Source organism: Solea senegalensis, linkage group LG6 (genome assembly GCF_019176455.1).
Source record: "Solea senegalensis isolate Sse05_10M linkage group LG6, IFAPA_SoseM_1, whole genome shotgun sequence".
Taxonomy (NCBI): Eukaryota; Metazoa; Chordata; class Actinopteri; order Pleuronectiformes; family Soleidae; genus Solea; species Solea senegalensis.
Window position 1 is genome coordinate 19,960,387 of NC_058026.1, and position 24,739 is coordinate 19,985,125.

General features: G+C 42.4%; 1 protein-coding gene across 1 annotated transcript in view; it reads left to right on the forward strand.

Annotated features, from left to right (window-relative positions):
* grin2ab (glutamate receptor, ionotropic, N-methyl D-aspartate 2A, b) overlaps window positions 1–22,371 on the forward strand; it is a 114,836-nt gene extending 92,465 nt beyond the window's left edge. The window contains exons 11-20 of the mRNA XM_044027448.1: window positions 3,884–4,052; window positions 8,824–8,977; window positions 10,355–10,480; window positions 13,553–13,782; window positions 14,407–14,567; window positions 16,832–17,019; window positions 17,705–17,943; window positions 19,216–19,399; window positions 19,666–20,443; window positions 20,542–22,371. Of these exons, the coding sequence (XP_043883383.1) occupies window positions 3,884–4,052; window positions 8,824–8,977; window positions 10,355–10,480; window positions 13,553–13,782; window positions 14,407–14,567; window positions 16,832–17,019; window positions 17,705–17,943; window positions 19,216–19,399; window positions 19,666–20,443; window positions 20,542–21,544 (3,232 nt within the window). The 3' untranslated portion in view covers window positions 21,545–22,371. The remainder of the gene's footprint in view (window positions 1–3,883; window positions 4,053–8,823; window positions 8,978–10,354; window positions 10,481–13,552; window positions 13,783–14,406; window positions 14,568–16,831; window positions 17,020–17,704; window positions 17,944–19,215; window positions 19,400–19,665; window positions 20,444–20,541) is intronic.
* Window positions 22,372–24,739: the final 2,368 nt, after the last annotated feature.

A 24,739-nucleotide genomic window follows, 5' to 3' on the forward strand; every position in this document is an offset into this window, starting at 1 on the left:
AGACTTTAAATATAAAGTCATCAGGGTTTTCTCCATTTAATATGATTTAATGTGTAGCTTAAAGTATATTTGGTGTGTAAAGTAGAATTCTTGATCCAAAGTGTTGTTTTAGTGAAGTTACAAACCTTAAGGAAGTCAATTTTCTTAAATAAACTTAATATTGGTTGCCGTCAACATGGTGATCCAAAGCAGCGGCCTCCATACTGAGGCCATACTCCTCCTAGAAAGGGTTTATTCTGTAATAATGAAAAACAACAATACATACATCCAGGTTATTATAGAAAAAAAATCATATATTGAGTTATGATTTTACATATCATCTAAATCTTACACACTGGACCTTTAATGTAAAATTTAAAAACTGGTCTTTTGGTTTCCTCAATGGACCATGGCACATTTACAGCTTTTTCTGTAAACATGCACGCTCCATGTAAAAAACTGAAAGAAATAAATCCAAGCGTGACAGTAAATGAGAAGGTGTTTAATGTGGTACACTGTCCCACCTTTTGTCATCTCCCGTCTGGATTACTGCACCCACACAGCCTTGTAAAATATTCTGTTCAGCGGCTACAAACCACCTTACAGCCTTCCCTGCCGTCAGCCTCCCGAGGTCCCCCACCCCCTTGTTGCATCCCCTTCTCCTCACCTTCCTCCCACTGGCTGCCGGTGGCTGTTCACATCAAATTCTAAATCCTGGTTCTGGCATTCAAGGCTCCTGTGGGAGCAGCATGTCCATATCTCCATGCTGTGGTCTATCCTTTTTTGTCAGTGTTACAAGCGGTTACTTAGCTCTGTGCTCCCTGCAGCAGCTACGTCATCATTTCACCTGGCCGTGACTCTTGTTTCTGCTGCTCCTCAATAGTAAAATGTCCTTCTCACACTCCAGATGGGATAGCAGCATTATACTGTATCATTTCTATTGTTAAAAAGAAGAAAAAGCCTTTTGCACATATGAATATTTTATTTGTCTAATCTTCATTCTGCACCATGTTCTGGAGGTGTCCTAAACCACTTTTGTTTTCATTCTACAAAAAACACACACCTCCTGTCACTTATTTTCCATGTCTTTATTTGATGTGATGCCAGGAATGTTAACTTATCAGTTGTCTGCTGCTGTTGATAAAAGTGTCAGCTAATGAAAAGAGCTTTCACATATTCACAGACTGTTGTGCGACTTCATTGAATGTGATTTTTTCTTTTTTCCAGTGTATAGATACATTTATTTTCCACGTCACCACTCACATCAATGCTTATATATCACCATCCATCCATCCATCCACCCACTCTAAACAAAGGTGTCACCACCTATAAACCTAGATCGACACCAGTGGGGATGGTTTTATTGATTTTAAAGAGATCCATTCATTATCTATCACTTATCTCTTGGGTTCACAGGAATCACTGGGGCCAGTCGCAGGGGAAAAACCTGGACACGTCACAAAGCTTGCATACAGAGACAACAACCATTCGCGCTCTACACTCCATGCCACTGTATCCAGAGAAACCCCCTACTGACACACACACACATGGGGAAACTGTCCTATAATTAAATTATTATTTTTACTAAAAATTAAGCATTTATATTCTTGGTCAATTAAGCATTTGTAAGGATTCTTCGAAAGATTCCCCAAATCATCTGTTCACAGAGACGTTATAAAACTAGAGTCATTAGCCCAAGTAATCCTGTCATTATTTACTGTTGGTATTGTTTGTTATTGTTTTTCTCCAACTCTGAAAAGCAAATTTGGTTACTATGAAAGATGCCACAGTCTATATCATTATCATTATTATTATTATTGTTGTTATTATTACTGTTATTATACATTTATTTTTCTAAATAAACACATATTTTATTGCTATTCTGTTTTAAAATTTCAGCTCAGTTCATTCCAGTATGTTGATGTCGGGTTTAAAAAATATGACGTGCGTAAAGCTTTTGCGCTTTCTCCGAAAAAATCAACACATCAAACGATATTGTCGGCTCTTCTGGTAGAAAAAAAGAAAAACAACTGAGAGGCATTTATTGTAGTGGCTGAAATATGTGGCAGCCTTCTCAAGTGTGTAAACAATGCTGAGATAGTTCTCAAATATAGTCAGAGGGAGTAAAACTTTCTCAGTGATTCTTCCCTTGGATTCTTTGACATCTCGGGTTTTGCTCCAATTATCTGCTCTATACGGACACCTCGGTGAGAAGCTTCTGTACGACAGGACAAGACAGCTTTTTTCTCGCTGCTAATCTCTGCAGTTCACATCTTTGCTCATCTCTATATACAGCCTGTCTTCAAAACACAAGTAGTAATCATGGTTTCTGCTATTTTATTTGTCACTGGCTCAGTACCATAATTGTATTGTGCGTGTGACTGATCACTGGCATCCGCACAATGCAAAACCCAAATAAAATCCATATTTTTTTTGGGTTCAGTAATTCCACTTGTGACTGCATGCAGGCAATAAAAACAATTCAAATTGTTCAGGATAATTATTAGGATTCATCTTTTTCTCTCTGAAAAGGTTTTCTGTCAACTCACAGTGAAAGCGATGGAATATTTCGGATCCATGTCACTTTTGGATACGCACAATTGAACAACTGGACAACGGAATCCCTGCGTTTTGAAAGTTCAACATGTGACCTGACCCGAGATTTGTCATCCTCTTGCCACAGACGTGTGTGCGGTCACAGGCCGAGACAACTCGTCTCTTCTGGTTCTTCATTTACGTCGCGTTTGCTGTCCCTGCGTCTCGTCAACCATGTGTCCATACATGCGTACACACATACAGCGCATCGAGCCACGATCCATTACTGCTCCATTTACTCAGTGGCCATACTTGCACTTTATTTGTGTATGTTTGCTGATACAAAAGTATGACGTGAATCAAACAGATGCGCTGTGCGATTACCTTGGGGACTTCATCGTTGTTGCTGTGTGTGTGTGTGTGTGTGTGTTCGTTCACATGGTGACATATGGACACAGGGAGGGCTCAGCTGGGAAGAGCTCATGTTTACAGTGTGCATTAGAACACCTGGGGCACATGCTGTACATATGTAGACTCACACACACACACACACACACACACACAGTCACTTCAAGAATGTATACTAGGCTCATGCTCTCTTTTTTCCACACACATACGATGCTGTGCCACAGACACAGTTGACTGCCGTTAAAAGATCCAATCCTTTATTGTTTCACTTCTTCTCCTTGTGTTCTCCGCGTGTGTGGATTCCTCCGTTCTTCATGAACGTTCTCTTGAACTGGAGTCTGCCAAAATGGCAATTGCAAAGGTCACAGAAGAGCTGTACCAATCAATATGTGCTACATCAAAGATGGCCAGCACAGGGAGCAGAATTTATTTTTATGGAAATAGTTTTGAAATTTTGCTGGTTGGGTTTAATGGGTTATGAGAATTATTTGCGTGGCTCTCGGAAAAGTTTCCCTGAACAAACAGTTCTCGCTCTGTGCAGCCCGTTTGTGTGGCTGTGGTGAATGTGGTTTGGAGGACGATGGAAGAAAAAGACGACGTGGAAGAATGACGGGAGAGACGAGGGGAAGGACAGCTGATATTTTAATCATGTGGATGGGATTGTTCTGCAGAGCCCAGCTCTATTTAAAGCCCAGCAGCATCTGCTCAGTACCCCCGTGTTTTCATGTGGTTTGGTTAGTTGGCGTTCAGGGAAATACACACGTCCATGTTCTGACTAGCCTTCAGCAATATTTATGATTACTGTCCGCTGTTGTAATTCTAGTTTTACACTTTGACGGTAGCAGCGGATGTGGAAGGAGCAGGCAACGAGATTATAGCTACAGTGCTGCACACATTCACCTGTGTAAAGTGTTTTTTATATGAAATATGCCCTAATCATGTCTGTGTGTGTGTGTTTCAGTAACAGCACATCAGGAGGCTCCTACATAAAGCAGTGCTGCAAGGGCTTCTGCATTGATATTCTGAAGAAGATAGCGAGGAACGTCAAGTTCACTTACGACCTTTACCTGGTTACAAATGGAAAACACGGCAAGAAGATCAACAATGTCTGGAATGGCATGGTTGGAGAGGTAATGCCTACCCGCGTCTTTTTCTCCTACTATTCATCAGCCCATCTCTCTTTCGCTGTCTGTGAGCATTTAAATAAATATTTAATGTTCTTTAGTTTTTTTACTTTAAGCTGCAGTAGGAAGTATAATGAGGATTTTTGTTTGTTGAAATACTATTGTTTTGGTATAAAGGCACTCTGTCCAAACCCACTCCCACCAGATGACACACACACACACACACTAATGCTGTGTTTACACCAAACGTGATTTGTCACGCTATCGCACCGTGGGATAATTTTGTGCATCTTGTGACGTGATTGGTGTGGCCGTATTTTAAACAGAAGTAACGGACCTTCTTTTCACCATAAACCAAAACGTCGGCCGTCTCCATAACTCCATAACGTTCATAACGTTGAAGCTCCAAGTTTTGTCCAGCTCTGTATGGTGTGTTGTGAAACCACACAAGATGACGGTTTCTTCTCTGCAGAGATAAAGTGTTGTGCGTGTGTGGACTCTGAAATTATACGTTTCTCTGAGCAGAGTCATTCTGAATCTCAACCCTGATTGGCCATCGCATCTTTGAAGGATTTCAACTCATTTGTCAGACGTGTGCGAATATGTTGCGTCGCTGTGCACCAATCACAACTGTCGTGCCGCCCGTGAATATCGTGTATTTGCATTGGCTATGTATGTAAACTTGTTGCGTGACAAAACCGCGTCCGGTGTAAACACAGCAGAGATGACTTCCCTCTGCGAAACTCCACACTGATATTGCTAAAATCGACACAACAATTTATTGCTTTTATTGTCCAAACCTTCAAAACTAATTTTCTTTTTTAGGTTGCTTTGTAGCATAGGCAGTTGCTGCCAATGCTGGAAAAAATAACCTTTCCATTGATGGGACTTGTATGTGTAGCTGCACACAACAGCCAATGGGTGCACCAACTTTTTCTTAACTGTCCTGTGATTAGTCAGAGTCTCTCTTAATGTCCACAAGGCTTTAAACATTGCCTATGAAGGCTTTGCGTTTACATTATGCTGAAAGATCATAATGGAATTATTGCTTAATAATTCCATGAATATTAAGTTAGATTTGAATAATGCCACTCTGGATCTGGATTTATGCTAACATTTACCCACTAGCAGCTTCTTCTTCTTCTTCTTCTATGGGGTTTAACGGCAGCTTGCAACCATGATGTTGCATTACTGCCATCTCCTGCAGTTAAAATTAATATAGTTTGTTTTTTTTCTTCTTTCATCTCAGCTAATGGTCACGATTAACACACTGAGTCTTACGGCCTTGACACCAGGCCTTTATGCTAAGCTAAGCTCACTGGCTGAGGCTCACACCTGATAAACCAATACAGTATAAGAGTGACATCAGTCCTGTTGCTTTAGTCTCAAGTGTAAGTGTACAATATTTCCCAAATGTCAAGTAATTCCATTGCATTTCTAACCATTTAAATGTCACACATTGTCTACAAGCGTAGCTCAGCAAGAGCAATTTGCATTTGCAAATGGATTTTAAACTTTTCAGTTCATATCCCATTACCCACAGCTGTTATGAAGGGTCAGAGAGCAGACCTGCATTTGGTCAGGGCAATGAAATGTGTGACAAAATGTAAACAGACTGCATTGTGCCGCAGACAGGCCTTTGTTCCCCAGAGTATGCCATCGTCTTCATATCATAATTGTCTCAATAGTGGATTCAACATTCAACTCCATCAGCAGTAGTCATCTTGGATGCTAACAAAAATCCTCCTCTATCCATTACCGTATCCAACCTGCCTCGTTGTAGGTAAATGGTTTTGTCCAACCACTTTCAGGATAGATGCAAATCAGTCAGAAAGGGAGGGAGGCCAGGCCATCTGCAAGAGTGAATATACATGAGCCAGCACTGGTCTGGCTTACAGGGTAATGCCATATATCAGTGAGTTCTTCTAAAGCTGATGTCATTCCATCATTGCCAGCAAATAATATAATAACTTCCTTTCCCTGCCTTTGGTACCCAGACCTATAAGCCCATTTGTTCTTTTAAAGGGGTTCAGAAATACAGACACAAACTACAAAAAGCACTCACAGAGTGCAGTCACCTGCCAAGGCAGCTGAGTATCCCACAGTGGCAATATACTGCTCTATCATGCAATATTAATATTTGTTTGGGTTTTTTTTTTGTTTTTTTTTAAAACCCTGAATATGTCTGTGTCTGAACCACCAGCAAAATCCAACTATTTCTTCCTTGGGCCATAACCTACATCTCCAGAAAATGTCATCCAGATCTTTCATTTACTTTTTGAATTATGTTGCTCACAGTCAAACAGATGTGGCCAAAAACATAACATTTTTTTCAACAACTCTATGAGCCACCAGAACAGCATCAATGTTGACGACAAGTGATTCTGCAAGTCCCTGTAACTCTGTAAATTCTTAACGAAAACTATTCGCTTCAACTGGGCCTGTGAAGGTCATTCCATTTTCACGATTCATGTCTTTTTATTACGCATCAAACTGTTGCGTTGTGGCTCATGGATGGTAGTGTTGTCATTCTATTTCTCCACTCATTTTACTTATTTTTCCTTGTATTACTTAACTGCAGAAACTGCAGTGGGTTTTAAAAAAATATATAACTCAAATAGAGCTAAGTTAAAGTTTTGTTCAGTCCTTGTTTTTTATTACAAGAGGGTCATATACCGCCGCTCTGTCACGTCCCTCGGCGTCGTCTTACAGACACACAGGGTCTCCTTCCACGTCTGAAGGAGACGCACCAGATGGCACATTTAACCGCTCAGAGCAGCTGCCCTGAGTGTCGGTCCACACTTTTATGTCACTGTGAGCATCAAGCCAGTACAAAGCAGTCACTGACAAGGAACACGTATACTCTATTATTTATAATTATTTATGATTTATTGTTGGTCATGGAAATCTTGATCATATTATTAAAATAGAAGTCTGTCTGAGTGTGAGCCAACAGTGAATATCCACTAAGCCTGAGAGATGAGAACAGGTTATTTTTCAACATTATGTCCCTGATCAAAGCAAAAGCAAAGAGTCCTCGTGCCCCAGTGTCATGAGCAGAAGAATAACACATCTCAGGCTTTGGCATGTTGAAGTACTGATTTATATCATAATATTTGTTGGGTTCAAAAATATAGTGAGATATTGGCAGATTTATCCTTTAAAACTACATTCTGTGATCCAACTGGTGTCACTACACGTAAACCTGGATCAGTCGTGACACTGAAGATTTAAAACTGATTTACAGATTGTGGAGCCGGGGCGTGGTTTGGGCAATCGGCTGTCAGAGAGATGCAGGGCAGAGCTGGCTCAGCAGGAGCAGCTCTTCTCCTGGTCCAGCCGCGACGGCAGAGACAGAGAAGGTTGATTGTTGATTCACCGCAGCTGAGCTAATCAATTCACCTGGCGCTGCTCCTGCTCTGCTCCTGCTCTTCTCCTGCTCCGCTCCTGCTCCGCTCCTGCTCCGCTCCTGCTCCGCTCCTGCCTCTCTCCTGCAGCTGACTGCCCAAACCACCCCCCCTCCATACGGATCATTTATAATCCATCCATTATCTATAGGACTGATGCTGTGAGGGTCAGTGAGTGAGCTGGAGCCAGATATTGGTAATTTAGAGTCTCTGATTGAACTAACTCCTGTCTGCATGTGTTTGAATTGTCAGAAGAATCCTGAGTAGCAGAGTAAAAAAAAGAAATTAAATATGCACTTCTTGGTTAATTAAGCATTTGGATTCTTGTCGTCTTCAAAAGATTCATCAAAACACTTCTGTTCACAAAGGCTTTGAACAACTCGAGTCATTATCATGATCATTTATTTACCGTTCTTAGTTTGTTTTATTTTTTCTACTTTCAATGGCCCTGGACAAGTCTTTGTTATTATAATTATTATCATAATTATTGTTGTTATCATTATTGCATTAAGTAGTAATATTGTTGTTGTTTTGTTGATATAATAATGATAGTAATTTAGACAATTGAATGCATAACTTCACCTTTAAATTTTGAGTCACGTTAATGCCTTTCCATAATTTCACTTCAGTTCAGTGTGTATGAGGTTGGCCTGTGGTCAAATTATTATTTCATTAAATTGGGGGTTTGTACAGAAATCCCTCTTGTTGTGAGGCAAAAGTACTACCCGCTGCATCACCACGCTGCCTGTCTTTTAAAATATTCTGTGACAGTGTTCTCTGATGCTGTTGTTTGTGTTTTGAAACACAATCACTTGTTAAGTTATGTAAAAAACTATTATTTAAAGTGCAGATCAAGAAGCCCTTTGACATGCGGGGGATAAATGTACCTCACTTGACCAATAATGTGCGCATGGGAATTATTTATAGATTCAACGAAAGCTGAGCGCGATCACTGTTAAACGCTTAAAGACTGATACTGAACCGTGAAAGGTCTGATAATGGCACCTGCCAGTATGATCCATAGGAGGTGGTGTTTAGGAGGCAGGCTGCTCGAAGCCATTAGACAATTAAATCGGAGAAAGAAAAAAAAAGAAAAGAAAAGAAGAAAAACCAACATTTCCCGATGTAGTAAAAATGACAGCTTTATGAGCAGAGTGTCCGTCTGTCAGAATACATTCAGACACCCAGAATGGTGGCACGGTGAAAACGACAGCTGCATTTTTACTTTTCATCTCTTTTGGGTGGAAGTGCCCTCCAACTATTGTCGACATTCTGCTCTTACACTCGCAGTCACTGTGTGTTTTTTCACATCCAACATAACTGTTAGGACTTTTGAGCTCAATATGACTATTGTCCTCTCTGTCCCCCAGGTGGTGTATAAGAAGGCGATCATGGCAGTGGGTTCATTAACCATCAACGAGGAGAGGTCAGAGGTCATTGACTTCTCTGTGCCCTTTGTGGAGACTGGCATCAGTGTCATGGTGTCTCGCAGCAATGGCACCGTCTCGCCCTCTGCGTTCCTCGGTACATTTATCATTCTTTTGTCTTTCCTTATTGTAAATTTGCTCTCTTTTCAGTCATCTTTCTTCTTTATGTCTGTCTGACTCCCAGTGAGCTGAGAGGGAGGAGCTTACGTGTTGGCAAAAACCCCACGCTTTAAATAGAATATTTCATTCTGACAGTATAGACTGGCCAAATTCTACTTGTACTTTGACTTTATCTGGGACTCAACACCCTGAGCACATTAATATTTCGACCAGAGCAGAGGAAATGGAGCGTGCCAGCTGTTTTTTTTTGTTTATATGTGAAAAGTCGGCTGAGACAAAGCAGTCTTGATACTCACCTCCTCTCCCTCCCTCCCTATCTTCTCCTCCAGTTGTTCAGATGAGTAGAAACAAAAGCGCTCTCCTCTGTGCTCGCCTGATGTCTTGTATTGTCATTGGAGCGATGCAGAGAGCGAGGGGATGTATTGGACCATGCGTGTGTTGGTCGCTGTGTATCAAGTCATGTGTCAGAATGCGTGTGTGCGAGGGGAAAAAAGAAAACGTGTGTTGATACTGCACGAATATTTTAGGACGTTTGTGTATTGAATCAAGGATGTGTGGTGAATGAATGTGCCTAGGCGGAACGTGTATACGCTGAAAGCTGTATATGTGTGTGTGTGTACTAGATGCGTGTGTGTGTATGTGTGTCTTTGAGCAAGTGTGTGTGTGTGTTTTGAGCCTGGGCCAGGGTATCAGTGACGGTTCAGTATCTCTCACACTCATATTAGAGGCACCTCAGTGCACAATCTCTCAGGGTTGGCTAACTCTGGTTGTCACATACTTACACACACACACATTTGTCTGGGTTTCTGGTACTCATCCCTCTCTCTCTGAACTCCTGCCCTGCTACACACCGAACACACACACACACTTACACATGGTATGCGCACATCACACACAAGTACAGATCACATGCATATGCCCACAGCAGGGCACATCAGATCACTCACATTGCTCTCCCTCCTTCCTTCTCTCTCCCCCTTGCTCAGCCATCTCCCCTGCTCCAGGCTTCTCCCTCTCTCAGCTCTCATCCAAGGGAATAATGAGAAATATGGAAATGTGCTCCGTCAAACTCTCTGTGACTAACTCTCCCTCTCCTCCTCTCCTCCTCTCCCTCCCCTCTCCACTCACTCTGTCTACCGTTCTCCCCTCAATCATCTTTTCCCTGCTTTGTCTCCCCCCCATCCCTCGTCTTTCTTTCTTCTTCACCTTTTTTTCCCTGAGTCCAAAGTCTGTCCGCTTACGCTCTCCCCGCCGCACTTTTTATGCGTCACCTGTTCCTCCGTAATGTCTCTCTGTCTCGTGTACTTGATTTTAAACTCTCCACTCTCTGTCGCCGCTCTCTTCTTCCCCTCAGAGCCCTTCAGTGCATCAGTTTGGGTGATGATGTTTGTGATGCTGCTCATTGTCACAGCCATCGCCGTCTTCCTCTTTGAGTTTGTCAGTCCGTTGGGCTTCAACCGCAACTTGGCCCAAGGCAAAGGTAGGCTTTCACAAACACACACACACACACACACATGCACATGTGTGTCATCAGGAATATCACACCAATCTTTTCTCCCCAGAGCAACAAACACAAATCCAAGCTTTCCCTGAAGGTCCCTAAGCTGGTTGCCAATACTGTCGTCAGCTGAAAGAACAGGAAAAAGATTATTATTGAGCTCAATTTAAGTGTTGAATTTACGTTTAAACACATTTGATTGGTTCTACAAATCTGTGCAATAGGTGAGAGTCTCTTAACACCACCTAACTTGTCTTGAACACTCTCTACTCCTGCACTTTCCTTGTTGAAACTACCTGGCACTTATTCTTGGTTTCCTGATGGCTTCTCACTGCACCGTAACTCTAATGAATGTCTCTGATTTCACTGTGTTTTTAATGACGGTTTTCTATTAACAGTGAATGTTTCCTATGTCGATCACTTATAAGAGTATCATTAAAGGAATAGTACCGCATTTACGTTTTTCACTCTCAGTATTGTGCCTGGTCACACTTAATGAGAGGTAGGTCAAAGGTCATGTGCACGAGGAGTGATCTAGTTCACATGCATATTTCATCTTTTCAATGTTGAACTAAGGTCACAGTTCAAAAGGTGAACGGGTGTGTGAGTGAACATGAGCTGCATTCACAGTTTGTTAACCCTTTAACACCGAGCGTATAGCAGACATCACGTTTGCATCGCCGTAATTATGTGTTAACGCTTTCTGAAAGCTGAGAAGTTGCACGTCAAAAGCCAGCATGTGGTCATTACGGTAATTTCACCCTGTTGCAGGACGAGGAGAGATTTGGAAAAAGGCCTGTACATAGTTTCCATTTTTTGGCCTGTTTTTGCACATTTAGACAAAGACTCAAATTTCAAATCTAACACGCAAAATCTGGTGTTCATGTACAACTACAGTGTTTTGTTTCTCAATAAAAACGTTTTTCTTCATTTTAATTTGTTAATAAACTATTTTAACATGCAGTATATTGTAAATAACTGCCAGATAATGAAAATTATTCTGGAAAACTGGGCAAAAAATATGAACATCCTCAATGAATGATGTTTACTGAACACATTTATACACAGCTCTGTTAACGCCTTAGCAGTTATCTAGCAGATCAATATAACTACTATGTCTGGTGAGTGAAGTTACTGTGTGAAAAAAGAAGTGCTTTTATAGTTTCATCTCGCAGCCTCTGTGGAGCGGTCGCTCTCTCTGAAGGACATATCGAGACGCAATGTCGAGATTAAAGTCCAGATTAATGTCGACTCCAATCTCAACATGATATTTCAACGTTATTCTTAAAATTTTTAGTTTAATCTCGACATGTGGAGTTTGAAGTCTGAACCCGATGTTTCTAAGAGTCTTTCTTTCTTCACAGTGTAAATTCACTAAACATTAATCTTGTCATGGCAAAAAAAAACATTTCTCTTCATGCATGGCCCTAATACACAATACATATGTCTCTTTCTGTTTTCGGTATAGCGGTATTTCAATTTCGCGTCAAGCGGCGCACAGCATGATTGATGGAAGAAAGGCAGAAGCATAACAACTAGGCTAGTAAATATCGACCTATGGTCGTCCTCTCAGAAAGCTCTGCAGGATCACCTGGGGGGGTGGAGAAAGTCTGATGTCACTGACTCTCTCTTTGGCTCACAACGCCAAGAAGCACCCATGAATAGTTTTCTCCTAATCCTTGTAGTCCTGACAAATGCAGACTGTGTGTGTGTGTGTCACACAGAGCTGCAGCGGCGTCTCAGTCACACGCTGCAGAAGCTCAGTTCATGTCCATTTTTACTTCCAGCTGCTTGTTTTTGAGTCAACGGGCACATTAACTCAGCAACTATCAGAAAAATCCCTGAAGTGCCTTTGATTCTCAGCTCTGCTCCTGTTCCTCGATGGAGGGCAGAGGAGGAAGGCAAGAAACAGAAGCAGGTCTTCAGCTCAGAAGAAGTTCTGTACTTTTGTTTTTCTAATCTGAAAAACATCCATTATGTTGGAAATCATGTTAGTTAGCAGACTGTGATTTATTTGCTCCATTTGTTGGCTTGAAGTAAAGGTCAATCAAAATAAAAATTGTGTTGACATTGACCTCTGTCAAAAGCCTTTCTCTTCCTCCTTCTACACATGAACACTCTCTATAAGAGTTTACCATTGGGTCCATAAGGAAGCAAACACTTATATATGTATATATATATATATATGTATGTATATATATATATGTATATATATATATATATATATATATATATATATATATATATATATATGTATATATATATATATATATATATATATATATATATATATATATATGTATACATGGCAGAAAAAGTGAAGCTGAAATTCTTTGACATGAGTGCCATCAGGAGGGGGTGGGATGTATGGGTTTGAGTTTTGTGGCTCCTTTTCACAGTAGCCATCGTGGGAAAATCACAAGAGGAAATAATGATGTTAATTATGGCTGTTTTCTATTTCACTTCCTCAGTTTCCGGGTGCACGCTTATTCACTGTCACACTCTTGTGGTCATGTGATCAGTAACAACTGTTCCTTTCATGTTAAAACATGTCAAAATAGCTGTATTTTAATGTTTGTTCATGGCTGAACGATTTGGAGGAACATATTTAATTGCAGTCTTTCTGTCAGATCTTGATGTTGCGATTTGATTGGATAATGTAATGTGTTTCAAGTCAAGGTTCAGGTCTATATTAACTGTATTATGGATTGAACATGTCACGGATCATTACTGCATGACTCCATTAAAATATTGATTACCATGTTCTAATGAAAAGATGAAAACGCAATGTTATGAATTGTTTTAACTTTGTACAGTTATGTATTAAATGTTTTTCCCTTTAAGCATATAACATTGAGCAAACATCCCTTTAAGCATAGAACACTGAGCAATTTTATTTAAAAAAAAGGCAAGATTTGCCTCGTAGAAATGGTCAACTGTGAGATTAAGCTTTCATCCTTTACTCCTGTATGTCTCACGTCTCTGTTGGTTCTTCAGTCCATAATAACTGGCTTTATTTCCCCCTGTTCTCCTCCCTTTCTCTGTCTCTATCAGACCCACATGGTCCGTCATTCACCATTGGTAAGGCCATATGGCTGCTGTGGGGTCTGGTGTTCAATAACTCAGTGCCCGTGCAGAACCCAAAGGGCACCACCAGTAAGTTCATCGTGTCGGTGTGGGCCTTCTTTGCTGTCATCTTCCTGGCCTCCTACACTGCCAACCTGGCTGCCTTCATGATCCAGGAAGAGTTTGTGGACCAAGTCACAGGGCTGTCTGACAAGAAGGTGGGACTGAAAACATATGGAAACACACACACACACACACACACACATTCACAGTCACAGTTTCTCTTGTAATGGATGCCAGCCCCACGGCCACACTGGACTCTCCGGGGAAAGCCACTGGTCTTCAGCAGCCCAAAGCCTCTGGTCTTCATATCAGCTTCAGCTGTCATCATATGAACAGTGCCAGCACAGCAGCCCCACAGGCTCACACACATGCAGCACAGATCAAAGACGTGTGTTTGTATTTGTGTGCGCGTGTGCTTGTTTATGTGTGTGTGTGTGTGTGTGTAATTGCAGTCTGCAGAGGCTGGCAGTGTCAGCAGAACCTTGGCCAGTCTCACGCTAGACTGGACACACAATGATGATGACTGATGAGTCCACTCCCTCCTCCTCTCTCCTCTGTCTCTTCTTGTCACTCTTCCTCCACTCTCCTCACCCCGTGTGTCCCTTCTTCACTTTCACATTTTCACACTGTCTTTTACCTATACTTCCTTTCTCCTCCCGTCACTGTCCCTCATTCCTACCCTTTTGTCTCTTGAGTTTCTGTCTTTTTTTGTACTGCCTTATTAAATCACTCACCTCTTTTAGTAAATTGCCTTTTTCTTTTTCTTTCTCTCCCTGCAGTTCCAAAGTCCGTACTCCTACTCCCCTCCATTCCGCTTTGGGACGGTTCCTAACGGCAGCACCGAGCGCAACATCAGGAAGAACTATCCAGATATGCATCAGTACATGACCAAATACCATCAGACCGGCGTCCAGGATGCACTAGTCAGCCTCAAGACTGGGTACTGTTAGCATGTCAAGCCAGCTCACATCAAGTTGAGCTTTATTATACCTGAGAGAGTAATTCTGTTTTCAGACAGCATGTATGCTTAAGAACATGTGAAATGAAATGGGGAGAACTGAGTCACATATAAACCAGGTCCCATGGGGCCCAGCACTAGTTCATGCTAAAATGCTGCAGAAACAAGGTTGAGGGTTTCTGTCACCGACGGTAAAATGCAGATGTTGTCTGCAAACGCTCATTATGAAGTCATGTTGCTGTTGGAGGAAAAAAAAAGTGGAGCTGCCAAAGCAGAGAGAGTGTAATTTGTGATGGGGTTTTCAACCTTTATTCTCTGTCCTGAACACACTAATGGGAGGATGGCAGCGTTTATTAGTTTTGTGTGCTACTTTTGATCTTTAGAGTATTTCCTCAAAACAACAACATTTTCCTTTTTCACAATGTTTCTGCAATTATTTTGTTTGATGGTGCATATCAGACTGATATCTGTGTTTACATAACATCAAAGCTGTGTAATGGGTTGAGTCAAAAATTGTTCCTCGGACAAAAGTGAAAGTTCATTTCAAAATTGCAGTCAGTTATTAAATAGCCTTTGAAATACAGCAAAATAAACATGTAACATCCTTTATATAATGTAATGGGATTTCTGTTCTTCAACAACAGATATTTTTATCTCACATCTGCCCTTTGGTGAAAATATGTATGCATACATATCTAGCTGAGGAGAGGGGTGGAGGGTTTATTCACTGAGTTATATAAATCAATTTTTCTGTTCATTATAAGATAGAAAAGATTCTACTGTTATGCAGGTCAAATCCATCAGGCCCTGGTTACATTGTGTTTGGTTTGGAATCATACATCAAACTTGTGTTTTTGCTGAGCTCAGTTTTATCCAGCCGACAACAGGGGATTGGTTTGAATTCACCCTGTCACCGCAGAATAATGACAAAACCTGAGAGTGAAAGCGTGTGGCTCCACATGAACAAAGGCATCCTGTATGTGTGAATATTTACCTACACACAAGAGAGAACTCTCAGTCGTAGCCCTGACTCCTAATCTAATTTCTACAAGAATATCCAGAAACCACGGAGTATCACGAGGAGGCAGAGTGATTTGTTTGCAGATGTGAGGGAGATCGCGGTGCTCTTCGCTACTGAAAAGCTCTTTTGGCATCAAAATACCTGCCAGAAATACTAAATCCAACATTTTGTGGTTACAAACAAACAATTCCTGGAGTAACAGTTGAATATGTTTTTAATTAAACATGTTTTTAATTCCTGGTGCCCTATTGGTGTATTGTTATGTGAAAGTTCTTAGCCTGCAGCCCATTAAAATGAAGCAATGTTTGCTTGTCACAGATTATTGTTTATTAAAATACAATACACATTTTTTTCATTATCTTATTTTTTTCAAGAATTGCAATTATTTTATTGTAAGAAAAACAGCAAGAAATGACCGAAAAGTAGTAGAACATTTCTTCCTTCTTTGTTTTCATGCTGAGATGAGCATATATATCATATGTGTACACATATATACATACATATGTATATATATATATATAGATAGATAGATAGATAGATAGATAGATAGATAGATAGATAGATAGATAGATAGATAGATAGATAGATAGATAGATAGATAGATAGATAAGTTGTTTTTTGCTGTAGTGCAGGGTAGTTTTTGGAGACACCATTACCTCTTGCTTTCTTCTTCATATTCAACTGGCAGTTTGAATTATGTCATCTCTCCACAAGCAAGTGAAAGTATTTCCAAAACATATTGAACTTTTGCTTTAAAGTGTGTTAAAGTAACTGCTCGTGGACCCTCAGCACTTTTTTAAGATGGCAGATGGCAGATGGCATTTTTTTTTATTATCTTTTCGACCCATTTTTATTAAAGAAGCTTTTAGAGGACTTGTAGGTACATTTCACTTCACTGCAAAAGGTTGAAATGGACAAAAAAATTACAGTAGATACATTTTATTTGTGTGTTTTTAACCCTTTTATGTCCTCTCATGATAAATATTTTACAAACCCTTCAAGAATAGGAACCACTGTTCTTAACACTTAGTGTTAAGAACTGGGTGTGTGTTAATAGGTCACATGTTCAGGCTTTATAAAGTTTCATCAGATTGTCTTAAATAAAAGGATATAAGACACTCTATATTGCACGTTCTCGTACCTTCTGTATACTCTGTATTGCAGCCTGAAGCCTCTGTGTTCTGAGGGTTAATATTCAATCCGGAATGTGTTCTTCTTCTTACAGAAAGCTGGATGCTTTCATTTATGACGCTGCAGTGTTGAACTACATGGCGGGCAGAGATGACGGCTGTAAGCTTGTGACCATCGGCAGTGGTTACATCTTTGCAACTACAGGTTACGGCATCGCCCTGCAGAAAGGATCCTACTGGAAACGGCTGGTGGATTTGGCCATACTGAGCATCATAGGAGATGGTGAGGCACTCGGACATGCACACTCCAACACAGCTCAGTCGCTGTGTTTGAAGTTCAAGGTTTCAGGCCTGCCATTGGTCATCTTTTTCTCCTTCTCCCTCAAGACCCTCCCTCTGTCCCCCTCCCTCTGTTGGAAAGCTATCAGTGGCTAGTCTTAACACACCATTTCATCATCATTACTGTGTGTGTGTGTGTATGTGTGTGCCCACCGTGTCCTGTTATGTTTACTCCCCCAGATTGTTCTGTATAATAAGCTGTGAGAGAGTGCGAATGGAAGAAAGAGAATGAGCCAGACAGGAATCAAACTGCTGAAACCACTAAAGCGTTTCGCTTCACACCCTGCCTTTTTATACAGGGCAAACACCTGTGCACTCAAGCAGACACACACACAATCTCATAATAATTCATCCCATCTTTCCTTATCACTCCATCACTATCAATTCTTTCCTCTCCTCCTAAACCCCTTTTTCGCCCACTCCACCTCCTGTCTCCTTTCCACTGCAATATATTTACCTCTTCACCTCTCCCCCCTCCTCCCTTCTCCTCTTCTTTTCCATCATGCTGATGCGCCCTTTTCCCACCTCACCCATTATGCCCTCTGCTGTTCATCCCCTCCTTCCGTCTCTCGTTTGGCTGCCATTTTACACCTCTGCTGTGGTGTGGCTTTTCCTTACATTTGCAACAGGTGAGATGGAGGAGCTGGAGGCCCAGTGGCTGACCGGGATCTGCCACAACGAGAAGAATGAGGTGATGTCCAGCCAGTTGGACGTGGATAACATGGCTGGAGTCTTCTACATGCTGGCCACAGCCATGGGCCTGTCCATACTTACCTTTATATCTGAACACCTTTTCTACTGGAGGTTGAGATACTGCTTCACTGGTGTCTGCTCTGGAAGGCCGGGAATGCTCTTCACTATCAGCAGGGTGAGCGAAACTGCAGCTGCATTTTTGAAAGTGGGGTTGTTGGTCCAGTTGTAAAACAATGAAACAGTTGGGTCATCCATCCATCCATCTATTATCTACCGCTTTGTCCACCACCGGAGGGTTGCTGTGCCAATCTCAGCTGATATAGGGCGATAGGCCGTGTACACCCTGGACAGTTTGCCAGTCCATCACAGGGCCACACATAGAGACAAACAACCATCCACTCTCACATTCACACCTACGGTCAATTTAGATCCAATTTACCTAATCCTCATGTGTGAAAACCCCCACACACACAGGAGAGAACATGCAAATCCATGCAGAAAGGCCGCGAACCCGGCGGGTCTTCTTGCTGCAAAGGCAAGAGTGCTAACCACTACACGACCCAACAGTGAGATAGAAAATGTGTGGACTAAACAAACAGTGACTCAGCAAGAGAAACTAAGCCCAACCATATTTGCAAATTGTTTAATGCGTTTACAACTGAAGCAGTTTTAAGATGTGAAGAAGTATCTGTGTAAATACTGTATGTGTGTTCAAAGAGGAATGAGGCAGGAATGTGTGATTATAGAGGAAATATACACACTTTATATATACACATGAACCAAGCTCTCTCTGTTTTTGTCACACTCACACACACACACACACACAGGTTCATATATTTATATTCAGGTGCAGGGTAATGCAGGACAGGTTCCACCACACACAGACACACAAACCTAAATATACACATGCAGAACCAAAATGGGCATACACCCAGACAGACCAGTCTTCCATTATTCATTTGTCATGTCTCTGTGTTAGGCAGGGCTTTTATTCCAGACGGGCAGCGTTTCACACATTAAGTGTTTTACAAAAAGAGTAAGAGTGTGTGTCTGTCTACATGCTGTTAGGGCAGCAATGCTGGAGGTTAAGTGGCTCTCGGAAGAGCGTCTCCTTACACTCAAAAGACCCCTCCAGTGACATCATTTTCTAAATTTAATTTTCTAGCAGCCTCTGAAAGCAGTTTATTTTATTTATTTTTTTGAAAAAAGCTGGCGATTATCTCTTCCATCCACATTAGAAAACAAAATGAGGTCAGTGTTTGCAGTAAACGCTCTGGAGCAAAGGAGGCGCAGGTCTCTTTTAATTCACCCTTCACAGAAATGAGTTTTGTTCACATCTGAGCTTCTTGTTAGTGAGGATGTAACCTTTATTTATTTATCTCTCCTCCTGCTCTGCTCTCCTCTCCTCCCCTCTCCTCTCCTCTCCTCTCATCTCCTGTCCTATCAGGGTATATGGAGCTGTATCCATGGTGTCCATATAGATATGAAGAAGAAGACTCCGGAGCTGGGTTTCAGTCCTCAAGCCAACATGCTGCATCTGCTCAAATCTGCCAAATCCATTGCTATGTCGTCTCCCAAGCGCAACACTGTTCTCGTGCAGCCCAGCATCCTAGATGTGATGACAGGGAAAGGTACTGTAAAACTGTAATTCACTATACCCACTATAGCTTGCATTACATTTAGAAGAGAACAGAAATCACAGACTTTATGTGTAGTAGGATTTCTCTCTCATACAGCAGGAATTGTCTTTTCCTCATGATTACAAACACATTAACATTAGGTGGTATATACAGTGTGCAGGGGCAATAGATAATGTATCAGCGAGCTGGCTAAACATTCATCTAAACATCCATCTATTGTATCTGCTGTCTGAGGTGCATCTCTCCTTGTCTCCTAGGTAACTCACTCCATAGTCTGCCTCCGAAGGGTCCTGGTCTCTATAGCAACGCCGCTGGTCCGCAGGGTTTCCTGTCATTGTCCGGACGACACAAAAACCTCCTTAACAATGCTGCGCCATTTCCTGTTCAACAGAAAGCCCCCGCCCACCCGACCAGCCCCAACAAGCCTCAGCTGTCTATCACCAACGACAATGGTCAGACCCGCCCGCCCGGGCCGGCACTAACTGCGTCGAAGCCTCGGGCCCTGTGGAAGAAAAGTGTCGAGACCCTAAAGACCCAGCCTACTGTTGCTTCCCCCAGTGCCGGCCCAAGCCCCACCACAGCATCCAGCACTGCCCCTCCACCAATGAAGAGCCAGCGGTACTTGCCTGAAGACCCAGCACACTCCGACATCTCCGAGTGCTCCAGCCGGCCACAATCACACAAGGATTCTGACTCCATAGCGGCAAGGGGTGGATTCAAGCCCATCAATCAGCTGAGGAAGCGGGGTGGGGGAGGAAGCGGAGGCGGAGGATCCAAAATATACTCCATTGACTCTGACCAGGGCAGTCTCCAGTCAGCTCCCGCCTACCAGCGAGACAGCCAGGGGGGAGGTGATGACCACAGTTACCCCCCTGACCTGTTTCCACCTGACAGCACATACTCACTCGCTCACACACACCAGGCGGACACACCAATTTTGCAGCTGAGCGCCACCCTGCTGCATCACAGTCACAGCGCCGAGGCTGACCTGCACTCCCTGAAGGACAAGAAATACAGCACTTACACACACAGCAGGTATCACATTCAGCAGAAAATACTCACAAGAGCAATGTTGTTCAGCTACTTTGACTTGTCTTTTTGTGTCTAATCCTTGTCATCTTCTCTCCCTCTAGTGTCAAAGACAAATCTGCCGCTTCATTTGATGCTCCAGGCGCAGGTTCAGGGACACAAGGCATTAGACCTGGTCAGTGTCGCTCCTGCTTGACCAAGCTCACTGGTTACTCTGGCCTCTACACTGTTCGGTCGCCACAGGCTCGCTGTGATGCCTGTGCCCACCTGGGAAACCTCTACGACATCAGCGAAGACCACCTTCATTCACACTACTCCCACACACACACTCACCCACACAGTGGGGACATGTTTACGCACTATCTTCCCCAGAGCGAGCTTGGCATGGTAGGCGAAGGGGATGGGCTCGTCAGTCACTTCGAGCCCTCTCCTTCCTCCCCGTCTCCTATCCCCACCTCCTCATCGGCTCAGCACCTCCAGCTGAGTCGGCAGCACTCCTATGAGAACATGCTTCCAGACAACATTCCTGAGCGACAGGGGCAGGCACACAACCACCTGCGGGGACTGAGCATGCCTGACAGAGATAGGGAGAGGGAGCTGACCCTGGATGAGGGGGCCTACGCTAATGTTCTCACAATGCGCTCTGATCGTCCGTACAGTAGCCGCAGCCCTCCCTCTCCATCACCCTCCCACCACCACAGTCTAGACACCCCAATGCCCCTCCCCCGGCGCTCAAAGAGTCTCTTCCCTGATCGGCCCTCTCAGAACCCTTTTCTCCAGTCAGCTCCTGGCACGACGCAACGAGACTCCTCCTCCCAGCCTGTCGCACGCATTCCACAGAGAAGTTCTGCTCATGAGCTCTATAAGCAACGAATGCCGCTGTCGCTTACTCTGGGTAACCATGGCAGCCATCACGTCAACCAGCATGGCAGCCATGTTGACCAACAGGTGTTCTACCCGCAGCAGGAGCCCCCCGTGGTGGCTTACATGGTCCCACCTGCTGCCTCTCAGCCAATGAGCTATGTGACAGCGCCGCGAGCCTCCAGCGCAGGTGGCAACCGGCCACGGCTCTATCGCCGCATGCCCAGCATCGAGTCTGACGTCTGAGAGTCACTCACAACACACTTGCTCTCTCTCACTCACACACACGCATGCAAGAAACAGGTGTGTGTGCGTGTGCGTGTGTGTGTGTGTGTGTGTGCGTGTGTGATCGGACCAGGCAGCTCTGATTCTAAGCACATACACAGAAACACACAGACACACAATCAAGTGAAATACAGGAAGGTCTGCTCTGGGCTAAAAGGTTAATGGTGATGCTGAGTAAATAAATCATTGTTTCTTCATCACACCCTCTGTAAAGCAGGGCCGGGGCCACAGGAACCCCCTGGAGCCACAAAACAAGAGTGTGTGTGTGTGTCAGTGTGTGTGATAGCCTCGAGCTGTGGGCAAGGAGGCACAAACTTCACAGTGCGTCTGACAAGACAGATTGAAACCCTGGTGGAATATGCGGGACACTGTGCACAGTTTAACCGCAACAGTGGGATTTGATGGAAAAAAAGATGCACTCAAGTGTTTGGAAGAAGAGTGGACATTTCCTGCCCTCTCACCAGGAACCTTTTCTTTCTGGCATTACACACACATATAGGCGATACACATGTTTGACCGAAACATACACGCCCCTCTCCAGGACTCTCCTGTTGCACTATGATTTCTCCAGTCAACCTGTATGTTGTCTGAGCCTCCAAACTGCACTGCCAGCATGGCTTAAAGAGTTGTAAACTACACTAGAGTAATCCTTGACTTGAACGGAAGATACCATCTACACGATAGACTAGACTGGGAGGTGGGTCTCTGGTCAGAACACAGGTCTGACTGTATCAGCTCCTGAAGATGTACAAACACTGGAACACACACACACCATGTCTGTTTTTTGGGGGGAAGTAACAAAAAAGAAAACGAAAAAAAAACAAAAAAAAACAACCTAATGACTGTTTGTTTTCGTTGATGTCAGTTAAAGGTACATTCCAAAAAGTGGACCAAACGTGGCTGCCAGTAAAACGCCTCTCAGGACGAGAGTGTGTGTTCTCGTGTTTCTAGATCTAGAGACATACAGTATAGCATCCTTGCTTCCTCTCTTAGCTAGCCTTCAGGTCATACTGCATGCTTCCTACTACTGCCCTGTGTTACAGTTAAACTCTTAAACAGGGTCATATGTGCACACACTTGCAAGTATTTATATATATATACATATATATGTATGTATATATGTGTATATATATACATATATATATATATATATACATATGTACACACACACACACACACACATTCACATACACAGTAGTATAGTATAGTAGTATAGGGTGTGTGTGTGTGAGTGTGTGTGCGTGTGCTGAGGCTATAAGATAGCTGCTATTTGTGCACTTTGTAGATTTTATACCCCGACCACCTGACACCAGACGTTTGACCAAAAACACTTTTATACTGGAAAAATATGAATATTCTCAGTCATAAGCTGAGTAGTTTTCTTTTGTTTTCCTTTGACACTGGGTTGTTTTAGGGCGCAGTTCTCTCACGTTCCATTGTGAGGTCAGGAGTTTTACAGTGTTAGATAATGGGTATGCCATCATACAGTATACACAACACCACTTTATCTCTCTCCTCTTTTTTAAACTGTTGTGCTCATCTGTTTTTTCTAGCCTTCCCTACTTCCTCCATCAATTCTTTTTTTTTTTACTTTCTTAAAAAAACTTCTATTGTCTTTTGGCTTCTTCCCTGCTTCTTTCTGTAGAATAGATTGCGTATCAGAAGAGTAAAGTTCAGTCTCGGTGTTTAAATACTCAGCATATTGTTGGAAATCACTTAATATCACTAGACGTAAGAATTCCTCAGATTCAGCAGTGGCTCTTGTAGGATTCAGTACTTTTTATGATAAATTTCTATGTAGAAAAAAAAAACAACTCAAGGCCCATTTTAATGTTTCCGTAGTGACTTTAGATGCCGAGTGCATTGCTCTTGCAGTTTTACTCATCAAATGAATACTCAATGGACAAGCACCAGAGAAATGCGGTGTGGTGTTTCAGCAGAGGGAGTCACATGGCAATGCAGAGATTTTACAAAGTGACTCGTTCCAGAGGCAACACTCAAACAAATGTGCGCGCACACACACACACACACACACACACACTCCCTCGATGAAGCTGGTATGAGAGTTCTAGAAATCCATAATCTACTCAGTAAGGGCATTGATTTCTGAGCACAAGGATTTTGATGGAAAAGGGACTTGATATCCCTTTAGCTTAGCATCTGTCTCTATTCACTTGCTTTCTCTTTTCTATTCTGTCTCTTACACACACAAACACACACATACATATACACACATAGGTATATCTATATATATGGCTGCAAAGAATGCAAGACAGTATGAAACAAAAAAAGCACCTGTGAACGGTGAACGCTGCCCCTCTTTTTGGTAATCTTAACAGGTTTGGTGTGTGAGTTATATGCACAATATCAGGTTGCAATATTATACTTCTGTACAGAGAAATCTTTGTTTTAAATGTTAGAAACTGATTTCTTTGTTTTATTTGAATAGTAGTAAGTGTTGAATTCATTTCAATAATATTGTGGCTTTTTATTCTGCTTCTTTAACAAAAAAAAAAAAAAAAGACTGGCATGTTTTAGATTCTTGTGTGATTTCTTTCTCCCTCTGGTGTGTTGTTGGTTGGTTGGTCAGTTGGTTGGTTGGTTGGGACCTCACTGTACAGTCCTCACTACTAAGTTAATGGACTAGTAGTTAATAATCCTGGTCAGCTCAACAAGTTGTCAAACACACATAGCCGTGTCTCTTGTCTGAATCACCCTCAATGAATAATGATAGTCCAGCCTGTTTGGCTAATACAAACCACCTCTCACCCACATCTTCTCTTCCACTCTGAGTCCATGCCACATCACCTCTGAGTGTGAACTGTGTTCTTGTACTTCTTGCTTTGTGAGGACCAACTGTCAGACCTTATGAAATGAGGACATTGAAAGAATTTGAGGAGATTTGGCTTATTCTCACTACTTCAAAGGGCTGTTTGAGGGTAAAGACTTGTTTTCATGGTTAGAATTACGCCCAGTTCCATTTCTCAATATTCCCCCTAGCCTGTGCTCTTTGGTATTGAGTTACAAAGTGTATATTTGTTCAACTCTACCCCTACGAAATAAAATACATCTTTAAGAATCAGAATCTGTATCTAAAATATATTTAAAAAAAATGTATACAGTAACACAAACACAAAATATTTACATAAAGTGCAG